Source organism: Bolinopsis microptera, chromosome 1 (genome assembly GCF_026151205.1).
Source record: "Bolinopsis microptera isolate Bmic1 chromosome 1, MBARI_Bmic_1.0, whole genome shotgun sequence".
NCBI lineage: Eukaryota > Metazoa > Ctenophora > Tentaculata > Lobata > Bolinopsidae > Bolinopsis > Bolinopsis microptera.
Window position 1 is genome coordinate 14057158 of NC_087072.1, and position 14093 is coordinate 14071250.

Sequence of the window (14093 nt, forward strand, 5' to 3'; positions counted from 1 at the left end):
TTGGTTAGTTATAGAACCCGTCCTTAATCTCGTACACTCAGAATTGAGTTGGATAATTTTCCGATACGATATTACCATCCGTATTTTATTACGGGTGGTATCAAAAGTTTCTAGACACATTTGATTTGATAATTGAAAAGCTTTCCTCAAATTTCAAGTTGATTGTTTAACATTTAACCGAGTAAATTTTAAAATCTGGCGGATCCGTGATCTCGTCACTCAATCATTGATCTCATCAGGAGCTGGAGCTAGCGTATTTCAAACACCAGAAAATTCTAGCGAACTTTAATTCAGGGATAAGATAAGCAGGATAATGAACAATGAACATGGTTGATTTTAGATTACAAGTAAAATATTTGTATCGCTTAATTTGCGAGCAGTTGTTGGCTGAACTGCCAACAACAAATAAGTCTTTACCTTCACCAACAGCAGGTCCTACAAGGAACAACGTCAGGATCATCAGGATGTCCTTGGAGCGAATGTTCATATTCCTTCTGGACGTCAGTTTCTGACTCTTCTGCTTCAGATTGATGAATGGGTCACAGTGTTTCGTCGGCCGAATCATTAAATATAATTATATTTGCGCTGCCCGAGATATATTTCAGTTGATAAGTTAATAATATAATCGCCATTATAATAATTCCTTGAACTACAGTAAAACCTTGCTCTAACGTGCATCGAGGAAGAAAATAATTTATACCATAATCCATATTAATATTATACAATACAACTGCGTTGTAACGAGGACCGCGTGATAACGAGGTACCACTGTATAATATACAGTGTATATCACGTAAAATTTACAAGGTGTGGGACGATATGAGAGCTATATAATAGGGAGTAAATCCTGTATCACCACTGTCAGGAGAGATGCAAATGTAAAGCGATTTGAAGAGGACATGAGAGAGCAAACTGGGCCCACTATCACTATTAGCATTATAATGTAGGGCTCCTCTATACTTAGCCTCACCTTCTTTGGAAGATTAAGCGTCACTGTCAGCCATGAATTGCATGCACGAGTTTCAGGGATTGACCACTAGCAACGCCTTATTGTATCCACGTGCTGTTATAGGGAATCTCTCTGCAGAACAATAAGAACGTTACGTAGCTCTCAGAGTTCAATCACTTAATCGATATAAATGTATTGCTCTCACAGCAAGCTGATTTTCTCGACAGATGGCGAACATTGTGCGAAAAGCAGGAAATGTGAATTGTGATGGTTGAATACAAATGTTTATCTGAACTTGCAACAGTTCAATTATATGAACCTAGTGTAGACGGTATTTTCCTTCTTATTGCAAAATAAATGTGAGGGTTGTCGTGTAATCCTCTTGAGTGTAAAGTGATTTAGCACGCTCGGGCTAACAATACAACTTTAAGCCCTGACTATCACCAGGGTATAATCTTCACTATTTTACAGAACACTCATGTGCGTGTAACATAACTCTCAAAAAGTTTTAAAAAGGACAACAATATTTTAAATTACACATTATAATTATAATTGAACCAATAAAACAAGTGAGCTCAAGCTATTATAGGTGAGCAGATAAAATTTTCTATTTTTATTATGATTTGCTACTGTAACTGTCACATGGGCTCTCGACAGTAAGCGTAACAGTATCATCAACAACTTTCAGTTTAAAGGACAATAGAATCACGTTTTGTACGTTTACACTCAGGAATCAAGGAAGTGCCTTACAGTTACAAATACATTTGCTTATGTATTGGTCTACATGGTATTGGTAGAGGTCCGTTGCATCATGCTCAATGCTGTACCGAAAAATACTACTACTACTACTACTAGGGAATGAATAATGACAAAATTGGCCCAGAACTTTTTCCAGCGAGGCAGTATATGACCGTTTTTATGGCAGTACTCTAGAAAAAAAGCCATTTGCACAATGTGCAAATGGCTTTTTGTGCAATGCACATGCTACAAAGGTTGATCGTGTTGTAATTTGTATAAACTGTTCAATTTGCACCTGGTTTATCTACTCTTTATTTGTGTGACACGTAAAACTCCACCTTACAATGGTCGCAAGGTTCACTGATCACTCACAGTCACTGTGGTCTTACCAGTTCTCTCAAAAGCTCTGAGTTTCAGTTGTGCTTATATTATTATTACTTTCGTATGTTAATTTTTTAGAGATGAGGAACACCTTACATAAAAATTACATGCAACGAGTTTATGGACTTGAACTCGAGAGTCCATAAACTCGTGTTTTTCTCGTTTAGTTTTCACAGAACCGATAAAAAGTCGGTTTATGCACTCTGCTTGAGCTCCATTCTTATTGATCTTGTAGACACCGGTAAGTAGCGTAGTTCTATTATATATAGAAATTAGAAATTAGAAATAAGAAAGATCATTACAAAATTACATGTGTCAGATCCCAATCAGTTAAATGAAAGTTATTCAACCAAACAAAAAAACATAATATCGTAGATAAATAAATAAATGGTTATATATGAGATTATATATGTTTGTTTGTTTGTTTATGAGATTATATATATATATGTATATGAGATACAAATCGAAACAGCGCTTGAGACCCAATTCTCGAGAAATAGAATAAGAAAGAATAAAGGGGGAATCAGAGCCAGACTGGATTACGAAATTTTACTGGGTTTAACTTTTAGAGCATCCTAAAAGCTAGGGATCTGTTTACCTGGGGACCCCAGGCTATTATATTTATGTTCACAATACTAATAGAGATTCGGCGGAATGACAGGCTGAGCGCTGCCCAGTAAGCTAGGGATCGGTCTGCCTTTTTCAACATATTTTATCGATATGGCTATGAGTATGAAGTATGAACGGGATGGAAATTCTCTGTTTCATTTCATATCATTTCAACGTCAGTTGGAGTGGGATTGATGATATTACAAACATATTAGATTTTCCAGCCAATCCATTAAATTCATGAGTCATTCATCATTCACAATTCAGGGCCAAACCAGTGACCGCGTGTCATTTGTAATATCTTCGAGCATGCATTATAATGTAACTTAATTAAAATGTCACTCCGGAGCCACTCTATAAGGCTGTGAATCTTGCATCTAGTCTATGGTCTCATCAGTGTGTAATGTTCATCATAGAGACGATTAAACTCGATCTCAGAAAATAATGGTCGGATCTGACTCAATTTACAGCGCCGAGTGCCTCTTGGTGATATTCTGAGTTATACCAAGTTTGAAGGTCCCACCTTAATTAGTCTGGGTTTAATGAGCAAATAAGTCCCTAATAACTTAATTACTATCGAGAGACCTCTCTAGCGATCCCTCCCTTTCTTTATATGATCAATATGCCGCTAATGTGGTCCCGCGTTACCAAGAGATCACGCGCGCAGTCACGTGACCCGACCTACACTTTTCTTAACCAATGAGAGCGCGTTAAATCGGCAGATGACACTTTTCTTAACCAATGAGAGCGCGTGAAACCGGCAGATGACTATCATGCTGGCAAGTTGCCAGCGCAAGGCTTTAAGGACTGAGAATGTACATCCTTTCTCATTGCAAAATTATTGTCTCAGTGGTTCGTCGTTACTCTTACTGAGTCTTAGTTTTTATTCAGCCTAAATATGGTAAGTTAAATGAACTAATACTTTAGCTTTATACTCTTATCATATATTACGTTTCAGTCTTCAAGCAATAGTTGTCGAATTCAGTGTACTAAAAATATTTAGAGCATTACAATTATTCCGTATGACCGCTAGAAAACCGTATCGCCCATTCTAAAAGCTTAATTCTTTCAGCGTGAGTGTATCTCTATTCATCTTGGTCAAGCCGGTGTGCAGATCGGAAATGCCTGCTGGGAACTCTACTGTCTGGAGCATGGTATCCAGCCTGATGGCCAGATGCCTTCTGACAAGACCATCGGAGGTGGTGATGACTCCTTCAACACGTTCTTCAGTGAGACTGGAGCCGGGAAACACGTCCCTAGGGCAGTGTTCCTTGACTTGGAGCCGACTGTTGTTGATGAAGTGAGGACCGGAACCTACAGACAGCTCTTCCACCCTGAGCAGCTCATCACTGGAAAGGAGGATGCTGCTAACAACTACGCCCGAGGTCACTACACCGTCGGAAAAGATATTGTCGACCTCTGCCTGGACAGACTCCGGAAACTGGCTGATCAGTGTACTGGTCTCCAAGGATTCCTCGTCTTCCACTCCTTCGGTGGAGGTACTGGATCTGGATTCACCTCTCTTCTCCTGGAGAGACTGAGTGTGGACTATGGAAAGAAGAGCAAACTTGAGTTCGCCATCTATCCTGCTCCTCAGATCTCAACTGCTGTGGTAGAGCCCTACAACTCCATCCTGACCACTCACACCACCCTCGAACATTCTGATTGTGCCTTCATGGTCGACAACGAGGCCGTTTACGACATCTGCCGACGAAACATGGACATTGAAAGACCAACTTACACCAACTTAAACAGACTAATGGCCCAGATTGTATCCTCCATCACTGCTTCCCTCCGATTTGACGGTGCTCTGAATGTTGATCTGACAGAGTTCCAGACTAACTTGGTACCCTACCCTAGGATCCATTTCCCTCTGGCTACTTATGCTCCAGTTATCTCCGCTGAGAAAGCTTACCACGAGCAGCTCTCTGTTTCCGAGATCACCAACTCCTGCTTCGAGCCTGCCAACCAGGTCAGTGTTTACTGTTTCGCTTTTTTTATGGTGTACATTTTTGGTGCTCTCTAACCATTGTATTGGACCTGTAATTTCAGTATAAACCTTAACATTTCACACTTTAAAGAGGGTGCTTGTTGGGATATAGTGTTGTAGTTAGAGTTGTAGTGTTGTAGTGTTGTAGTTAGAGTAAGAGCTGGAGAGTGGAGGGTGAGGCTAATGGTTAGGGTGAGAACTGTGAAGCCATACTGCTTCTCATTTAGTTCAGAGATTTTATAGAGTTTCAAACACACTCTCTTCATTCGTTACCATCGCATAATGTTAAATTGAATATAAATGACGCAAGTGTGAACTGGAAGTATATGTTAAAACTAAACTGAACTATAAGTCTCCAGAGGTGTCATTTAATTTGAATGCTGCTTGGCAAATGTTTCCTGCTTGTCAAATCTCTCTCCTGCTTGTCAACTCTCTTACCAATATCTCACAAATCCCTTAGAATCTTCTACACGCAGCATTAATACCCCCTCATATCCATTGGTCCCCTTTGTCCTCGTAGAGAGCTCACGAGTTTTGATCTGGAGGGTGGCGCCACACAGGCGACTAAATAATAACAGTAAGGATGTGTCATGGTCACGTGACATGTCCAGGAACTGCACGTGCAACGTCACGTGATTAAGGATCTTATGATGCAGCATGTTGGAGGTCTCCTGCGTGTCATCACCACGTGGTTCTGTCTACTAATTGTGCGGGACACACGATACTTCTTTAATCCACTTACCGATTCAATTTGCGATGGGCGATGTACAGTTGCTATGGAGATGGCGGGAATAATACCGTTTGGCTCAAGCCTCAAGGTTTTAAATGATGATTGTCAGGACAACGGCCTAACAAACAAATACTACAGGGATTATCCATTCGTGTTGGAGTATTATAAATATCTCCGGGATTTCGACGCGGGATCATATTATCACTCAGCCCGGCCCGCTGTTAGATAAACATCTCAAGGTGATATCATCCCGCCCCGGAAATTTGTATAAACCCGGCCCGCTTTTTAGTCGTAACTGATGTTTATCATTCAATTCTCCTACTTACAATAATCAATGATACTGCTGATTAGAACTCGATAATAGTAGAACAGTTAGACGCGCGATCACGTGGGCGCGTCACGTGCGTACCACGTGCCACCAATAGCATACGCCGAGTCTATACCACGTGACACGATAGCGCACCACGTGATATGAAACATCGTAACCGTCCACTTCTTTTACACGGAAATTCCTGGGAACGTTGCCAAAGCAGCTAATTCTTGGAATTTCTCCAACGCGTGGCGTGAGAAGTTGGCGACTAGCCAGCTACCCTTGTCCGTGCCCTAAAAATAGTATTGTTTTGCTTGCTCTCCTTCCAGCTCTTGTTCCTGCTAACGTTCAAGCTATTGCTCCACTATGACAGATCGGTTTGACATTCAGATTGATGAACTGCTTTCCAATCACTCTCTTCTAAAGTATAAATCCCTTGTCGAAATCGCCGGAGATAATTATAATCCATAAACACTTCACGCTCAGGGCTAAATAAATGTAATCCCTCAGCTGGCGCTTCCGGATTACATATTAACACAAAACTCGTGCGCTGCGCGCACTCGTATGTGTTTATCAGATCATCCCGCTAGCGCGGGATGATCTGTTATATAAACCCTTTGCGTGGCGGGTTTATGTTATTGTATATTCAACAGGATGAGCTGAACCATACATCAGAGTTGATTCTTTAGAATCCCTATTTTCTTGAATAGTATGGGATTAGCCAAATATAATAAAAGGAATAATCATAATTTCACACGAAGATCACAGTGTCGTAATAACTCAATAAAGTGTGGGAACCCTATATATATCACAATTTAAATTAAGAAGACTTTTACACTCCGTGCACTCACATCTTGAGCACAGGGTTCAACGAAACGTCGGTCAACTTCGCCAATTTTTCAATAATGAGAATCGGAAGACCTGAAATTTGTCAAATAAATTGCAATCGGTGGTGGCGTCTCCCCATTTTTATTAAACGATCATTATTAACGGATTCAAACCTTTCAGATGGTGAAATGCGATCCCCGACACGGCAAGTACATGGCCTGCTGTCTTCTCTACCGTGGAGACGTTGTCCCTAAAGATGTCAACGCTGCCATCGCCACCATCAAGACCAAGAGAACCATCCAGTTTGTCGACTGGTGTCCCACTGGATTCAAAGTTGGCATCAACTACCAGCCACCAACTGTTGTTCCTGGAGGTGACCTGGCCAAGGTCCAAAGAGCTGTGTGCATGTTGTCCAACACCACTGCCATTGCTGAGGCCTGGGCTCGTCTGGACCACAAGTTTGATCTGATGTACGCCAAGAGAGCCTTTGTCCACTGGTACGTAGGAGAGGGTATGGAGGAGGGAGAGTTCTCCGAGGCTAGAGAGGATCTGGCTGCTCTGGAGAAGGACTACGAAGAGGTCGGTGTCGACTCTGTTGAAGAAGGGGGAGAGGAAGATGACGAAGAATACTAGACTCTTTTAAACGTTAAAACATTGACAAAAGGAGGAGGAACACTAGAAGTTTATAGAACTTTTACAGCTGCCCGCTTACTTGCCCAATACTTACAAACATACATTTTTTGGTTTGAAAGTTTTGTAATGACTCTTTGTGCTATGATTTTTTCAAAACTTTAAAGCTTAGAAATCACGACTTTGTTTCTTTTCTTGGATTATTATCAAGGCAGATGTACTGCTCGATGCATATTATGCAATATATCAACGCTCACACAAAATCGCTGGCCAAAATTGAAAATTCTCCTAAAAATATTCCGAAAGGGCTCAGAGGGTGTTCACGAAACTTCATTCGAAGTGTTTTTGGACGTTGATCCATACTTCATAACAGGGTTTGACTAATAATTAAGTTTAACGCGAACGTTAACGGGTGATACTCGTAAAATATCTGTTCCAGGACCGTCGCGAAGAGTCCAACTCGGCGCGCGTCCTGGTAGGTTGTAAACCTACAAGCAATAACATTATGATTAACGTCAAGTCAAATCGATTAATTCGCCACAAAATATATTTGACCCATATTATCCCTTGGCCTCAGTTTCAATTTTATCTTTAACGGTTACCTGGGGACCTCAGGCTATCATGTTCATTAACAATAACATAGAGATTCGGCGGAATGACAGGCTGAGCGCGGCCCAGTAACTTTAACGGGTGATACTCGTAAAATATTTGTTCCATATAATTATATTATGACCGTCGACGAGTCCAATACAACTCGCGGCGTGCGTCCTGGTAGGTTATAAACCTACAATGTTATTTCTACAAAGGATTTTATCAGCTCTTATTATGAATTAAAACACGCTACATTTTTCAAAAAATCGTCAATTTTTACCATGTAATGCACAAATCCCACTTATTTATAAACAATAAAAAAACTTGTCATTGAGTTGTCAAACGTTGTATGCAGTATGACCCGCCGCGCACGAAGTGCGCGGCTCCCCCTGTATCGTCAGGACAATACCACCATAGTGAAACAACCGTGGGGGTCGCAACGTGATACAATAAAAAACGTAGTATGTAAATAATTAATTATTAATTTTTTCGAGTGAAAAGTGTGACCGGAAAAAAGTGCAAATTATAATTTGCACTTTTTTCCGGTCACACTTTTCACTCGAAAAATTAATGGTATTTAACTTCAAGGACCTCTTTACTTAGGGAAAATTGATCGTGCGTGGTTTAACTTTAACCGCGGAAAAATTTTTGTAGTTATATATTTGTTAAAATTAAAATTGGTCATTAGAACCACACGGGCACCGTCTCGGTTTACAATAACCGATATAAATATTACTTTACACCAAATACACGCTTTTACCTCCTTAATAGCGCGTGAGAACTTTTCAGAATTCAAAAATAATTGCAGTTTCTCCCGCATAGCAAACTGAAACACTAATTATAGTCTTGTAGCAGTATTCACTAAACAGTTGACACTAATTATGGTCTTGTAACAGTATTCACTAAACAGTTAACACTAATTATGGATTGTAACAGTATTAACTAAACAGTTAACACTAATTATGGTCTTGTAACAGTATTCACTAAACATTTAACACTAATTATGGTGTTGTACCAGTATTCACTAAACAGTTAACACTAATTATGGTCTTGTAACAGTATTAACTAAACAGTTAACACTAATTATGGATTGTAACAGTATTCACTAAACAGTTAACACTAATTATGGTATTGTAACAGTATTCACTAAACAGTTAACACTAATTATGGTCTTGTAACAGTATTCACTAATTAGTTAACACTAATTATGGTCTTGTAACAGTATTCACTAAACAGTTTACATTAATTATGGTCTTGTAACAGTATTCACTGAACAGTTAACACTAATTATGGTCTTAAACTGTGTATTATTCGCCTCTCCAAACAAATCTAAAGTTAATTATGGTCTTGTAACAGTATTCACCTCAGTCAGTAATCAGTACACAAACATTAAGAGTCAAATAAGTCCACAGCACATTTGGTCAACTTTGTTCATTTAGACATAATTTAGACTTCGTAGATGATAAAAATTTAGTCATCTTCCACTGTAAGTGTATACACTCATTTGTATAGGTAAATAATTTATGTCTAAAATAAAAGCAGTAACCAGAAAAAACGCGTTTATAATTCGTTATAACTTTAGATAATATAATATGATACACTAAGACAATAAATAATATAACATACTTTTCCAACCCATCATTTGATAGGTAAACAATCATTAATTTTAAATGGGAAATTTAACTTATGCTAGAACTATCATGCTTTAAAAGCCCATAAAAATGGTTTTTTAACGAAAATTAAATTCAATGAAACAATAAGTTTTCTCTCCAATCATTGCATTCTAACACAGTTTCATGCAGATCCAATGAGACGAGAAGTTTTTCACTGTCTAGTCTTGAACGCAAGTAGAAGGCTGGCCATAACAGTGATGACAACTCCGATTGTAAAATTGCAAGCCATATTGGGCCACCACAGGTCACCCGGGTTAATCCCCATTTCAAGTAAAATAGTTGTGCCATTATATGGACATTCTTCATCACCACAGTCCAGTGTTAGATCTTTGAATTCATTGATCATCATCGCGTGATATCCATATCTTAACCAGGACAGGTATTTGATGGGAATGAGGTAAACAGTTTCTTTCACGTGTTTTAACAGGCCCATCACGATCATAAAGGGAAGAACTATACTCGCTGAAATGGCTTTTGCAGATGTTGGATCTTCTGCTGCCACTCCTATGAACCAACCTATGCCAGAAGACGTAAAACATGAGACCAGTAAAGAAACAAAAGCAGTAGAGAAAGCTCCTGCACTTATCACCAAGCCAGACATAAAGTAGAAAGTGACCAAAGCAAGGAGCACAAAGGGAACGAGTGCTAGGAGCTCAAGTAACACGACCGATATAAAGTATGGTAAAATCGTGTACAACCCATTTTGGTACTCCCTTTTGATAATGTTAACTTCAAGTGCAATTCTTAGAGCTGAGAAGTTCATTGATGACGCAGTAAAGGACATCACACACATAAAGAATAGACCACTTTTGTTAGTACGAACTGAGGAGATGTCATTGTCCGTCCCAAAGTAGATGAAACCTAAAATGAACGATATGATGATACAAACTGTAAAGCGTGCTCGGGTTATCCGAGGATTCCTGAGCCCTTCTGTGTGACTACGCCGAAAGGTTTCTGAAAGTTGATCCCAGAACTTTGCTTTCAGTTTTGTTTCTATATAGCTGTTGTTGATATTCTTGAAAGCTTTTGAAGTTGATTTAATGTCAGTGTTAACTTTCGTATGGAATGTTGATCTCTCGTAAGATTGGACAATTTCGGCACATCTTTCTTTACAGTTGACCTCGTCGTCAGATTTTATAGCAAGAGTGTAGATGAAGTGATCGGCTGGACAGTGGTACGGAGGACATGAGTATCCGGCTTTTTCAAAGTGTGTCAGCGCATCAGTGTGACTGCCAAAAAATGCTATTTTACCTTCCGATAACAGACAAACTTTATCAAATAAGTCGTAAAGAACAGATGCAGGCTGATGGATAGTGCATAATATTGTGCAGCCAGATTCAGCCAGATCTTTCATTATTTTGATTACGCTTTCTGCCATGAAACTGTCTAGTCCACTACTCACCTCATCTAAGAATAAAAGTGAAGCCCCAAAAATAAGTTGAGTTGCCACAGCTAACCTTTTTTTCTCTCCTCCTGAAATACCCGGCCGGTCAACGTCTCCAACAAAACTGTTCTTTATTTTGCTCAACCCAACCTTTTGAAGAGCTTCAAGTGCCATAAGCTCTTTTTCTTTCCTTGGTATAAGTGGATCCAGCTTTAAGCTTGCATAAAAGAATATAACTTCACATACTGTCATTGAAGCGACGAAGGTATCGTCTTGTCCTACATATCCTGACATATCTTTGATCTTATCTTGTGTGATGGTTAAGCCATTGAATTTAACATCACCACTGACTTCTAGCTTCCTGGATAACCTGCTCGCCAGTGCCTTCAAAAGCGTGGTTTTCCCAGATCCACTGGCTCCGAGTATTGCTACAAAGTCACCAGGGCGAGCAACTCCAGATACTTCGTTTAGTAAGATATTTGGGATTAGGTCAGACTTTTTGTTTCGCATACAACTGAACCCTACAGATAGAGGGGAGAAAACTGACAAGTTTTTCCAGGTTAGATGAATTTCGGAGGGGTTAGATAGATGAATTTCAGAAGAATGGGATCTATTCTTGCTCTTGTCAGGTGATGAAATTCCTTCGGTTTGATCTAACTTTAAACTCTCTTCTGAAACCATATCGACAATATACTTTCCTGCAAAAAGTGTTATAAGGAAATAGTTTGCCGATAATATCACTTAAAACTGTCTAAGTTACAGATTGAGATAAATGAAAAGCAATGAAGGAAGTTAATTGATACTATTAAAAATAAGACGTGATTATCAGCGAATGTAGTGTAGAATTCTTAAATGCTGTTGAGCCAATAAGATCAGTAAAGTTTTCAGGAATTTCTGGAGAAAAATAGTAATCAATAATTTGTGTTAAATCGTTTTACAATAATAAATGTATTGTTAATTTTATGTCACCGAAAAAAGGGTTCAGCACATCAAAACTGTATTTTAAGAGATTTTTTGTTTACTCAAAGCCAAATAAAATTTATATGGATCCATGGTTTGAAATTAGACTGTTTTAAATAGAATGTTGATAACTTTATGATCATGCATGGATAGCTGGACGGGATTTTAGCGAATCTTTCAGCCATTCTTCATCAGGGACAAAAGGATTTCGCGGTAATTTTGGCCAAATAATGGGAAAAAACGCGATCCCGTACATGCCGCGATTTCCTTTTGTCCCTGTTCTTCATTGACCATAGTTTGTTACCGAGCAATTTTGTAAGGAAGAAGTAAACAGGTTAACAGATTGCATCCAAGTCCAACAACAAAATTGCAAACCATATTGGGCCACCACACTTCATTTGGGTTAATCCCCATTTCAAGTAAAATAGTTGTGCCATTATATGGACATTCTTCATCACCACAGTCCAGTGTTAGATCTCTAAATTCATTGACCATCAAGGTGTGATATCCATATCTTATCCAGGACAGGTATTTAAAAACAAAGAGGTGAACACCAACCCCGTCATCATCCTTCAGAAAGCCTCCAAGGTAAATAAATGGTGCAGTGAATGCTGCAGGAATTGCACCGGCTACCTTAGGATTTTCGGCCGCAACTCCGATCAACCAACCTATTCCATTAGATGCCCAGATTATGGCGATCAAACAAGCATAGGCGGTGAAAAATGCCTGTAGATCCGATCTTAAACCTACTATGAAGTAGAAGATAGCTAGTTCAACGAGAAGAGACGGAATGACGAACAGGTACTCACAGAACACAACCGAAAGGAAATAAGACAGGGTTGAGTATAGTCCATTTTTATATTCTCTCCTGATGACGGGGAATTCCAATGGGATTTTGAGTGCAGAGCAACCAATGGACCTTACTGCATAGACCAACACTAAAATGAAAATAACGCCACCTTTATCCACCTTGATCGTATCAATGTTATTGCTTGTGTTAAAGTAGAAAAATCCCAAGAAAACGATAGCAAGAATATCCGAAATTATTCGTCCCCGGGCATATTTGGGATTCCTTTTCATCTCTCTTACACTTCTGCAGAAGTTCTCCGAAAACTGACCCCATGTTGTAGCTTTATGTGTGGTAGTTACATCTTTGTTGTTAATATTGTTGGGATACTTTGAAATTGACTCAATGTCAGTGATGACTGTTTTGTAAAATGTCGATATCTTGTAAAATTGTACGATGTCGGCACATCTTTCTCTACATTTGACCTCGTCGTCAGATTTTATAGCAAGAGTGTAGATGAAGTGATCGGCTGGACAGTGGTACGGAGGACATGAGTATCCGGCTTTTTCAAAGTGTGTCAGAGCATCAGTGTGACTGCCAAAAAATGCTATTTTACCTTCCGATAACAGACAAACTTTATCAAATAAGTCGTAAAGAACAGATGCAGGCTGATGGATAGTGCATAATATTGTGCAGCCAGATTCAGCCAGATCTTTCATTATTTTGATTACGCTTTCTGCCATGAAACTGTCTAGTCCACTAGTCACCTCATCTAAGAATAAAAGTGAAGCTCCAAAAATAAGTTGAGTTGCCACTGCTAACCTTTTTTTCTCTCCTCCTGAAATACCTGGCCGGTCAACGTCTCCAACAAAACTGTTCTTTATTTTGCTCAACCCAACCTTTTGAAGAGCTTCAAGTGCCATAAGCTCTTTTTCTTTCCTTGGTATACGGGGATCCAGCTTTAAGCTTGCATAAAAGAATATAACTTCACATACTGTCATTGAAGCGACGAAGGTATCGTCTTGTCCTACATATCCTGACATATCTTTGATCTTATCTTGTGTGATGGTTAAGCCATTGAATTTAACATCACCACTGACTTCTAGCTTCCTGGATAACCTGCTCGCCAGTGCCTTCAAAAGCGTGGTTTTCCCAGATCCACTGGCTCCGAGTATTGCTTCAAAGTCACCAGGTCGAGCAACTCCAGATACTTCGTTTATTATCATAGCATTTGGGATTAGGTTTGATTTTTTGCCAGTGTTATATCTGTTGGAGACTGTCAAATTCTCCCACGTTAGATTAACTTGATAAGGATAGGACCTCTTTTCATCTTTTTCAGTTGATTGATAGTATCTTGTTTCATCGTTAATGAGATGCTTCTTTTCTGATGTGATGTCAAGTTTCATTACCTGCAAAATTCTTCGTTAAAACTTATAGAGATCTTGATGTAATGAGTGACAAGGATCATTAAAAAAATTATTGTACGCAAGGATCAAGAAAATGTCATTGGGACAAAGAATGAAACCAATACCA

General features: G+C 39.2%; 2 protein-coding genes across 2 annotated transcripts; one reads left to right on the forward strand and one right to left on the reverse strand.

The window, feature by feature from the left end:
* The first annotated feature begins 3389 nt into the window (after positions 1 to 3389).
* Positions 3390 to 7343, forward strand: LOC134826100 (tubulin alpha chain-like). The gene is made up of 3 exons (XM_063838373.1): positions 3390 to 3578; positions 3750 to 4649; positions 6716 to 7343. Exons 1-3 carry the CDS (start codon positions 3576 to 3578, stop codon positions 7166 to 7168), a joined length of 1356 nt encoding a protein of 451 aa, XP_063694443.1. The 5' UTR covers positions 3390 to 3575; the 3' UTR covers positions 7169 to 7343.
* Positions 7344 to 10539: 3196 nt separating this feature from the next.
* LOC134816331 (protein white-like) lies at positions 10540 to 13637 on the reverse strand. Its single transcript, XM_063825132.1, has one exon. The coding sequence runs from the start codon at positions 13601 to 13603 to the stop codon at positions 12074 to 12076; it is 1530 nt and encodes a 509-aa protein (XP_063681202.1). The 5' UTR covers positions 13604 to 13637; the 3' UTR covers positions 10540 to 12073.
* Positions 13638 to 14093: the final 456 nt, after the last annotated feature.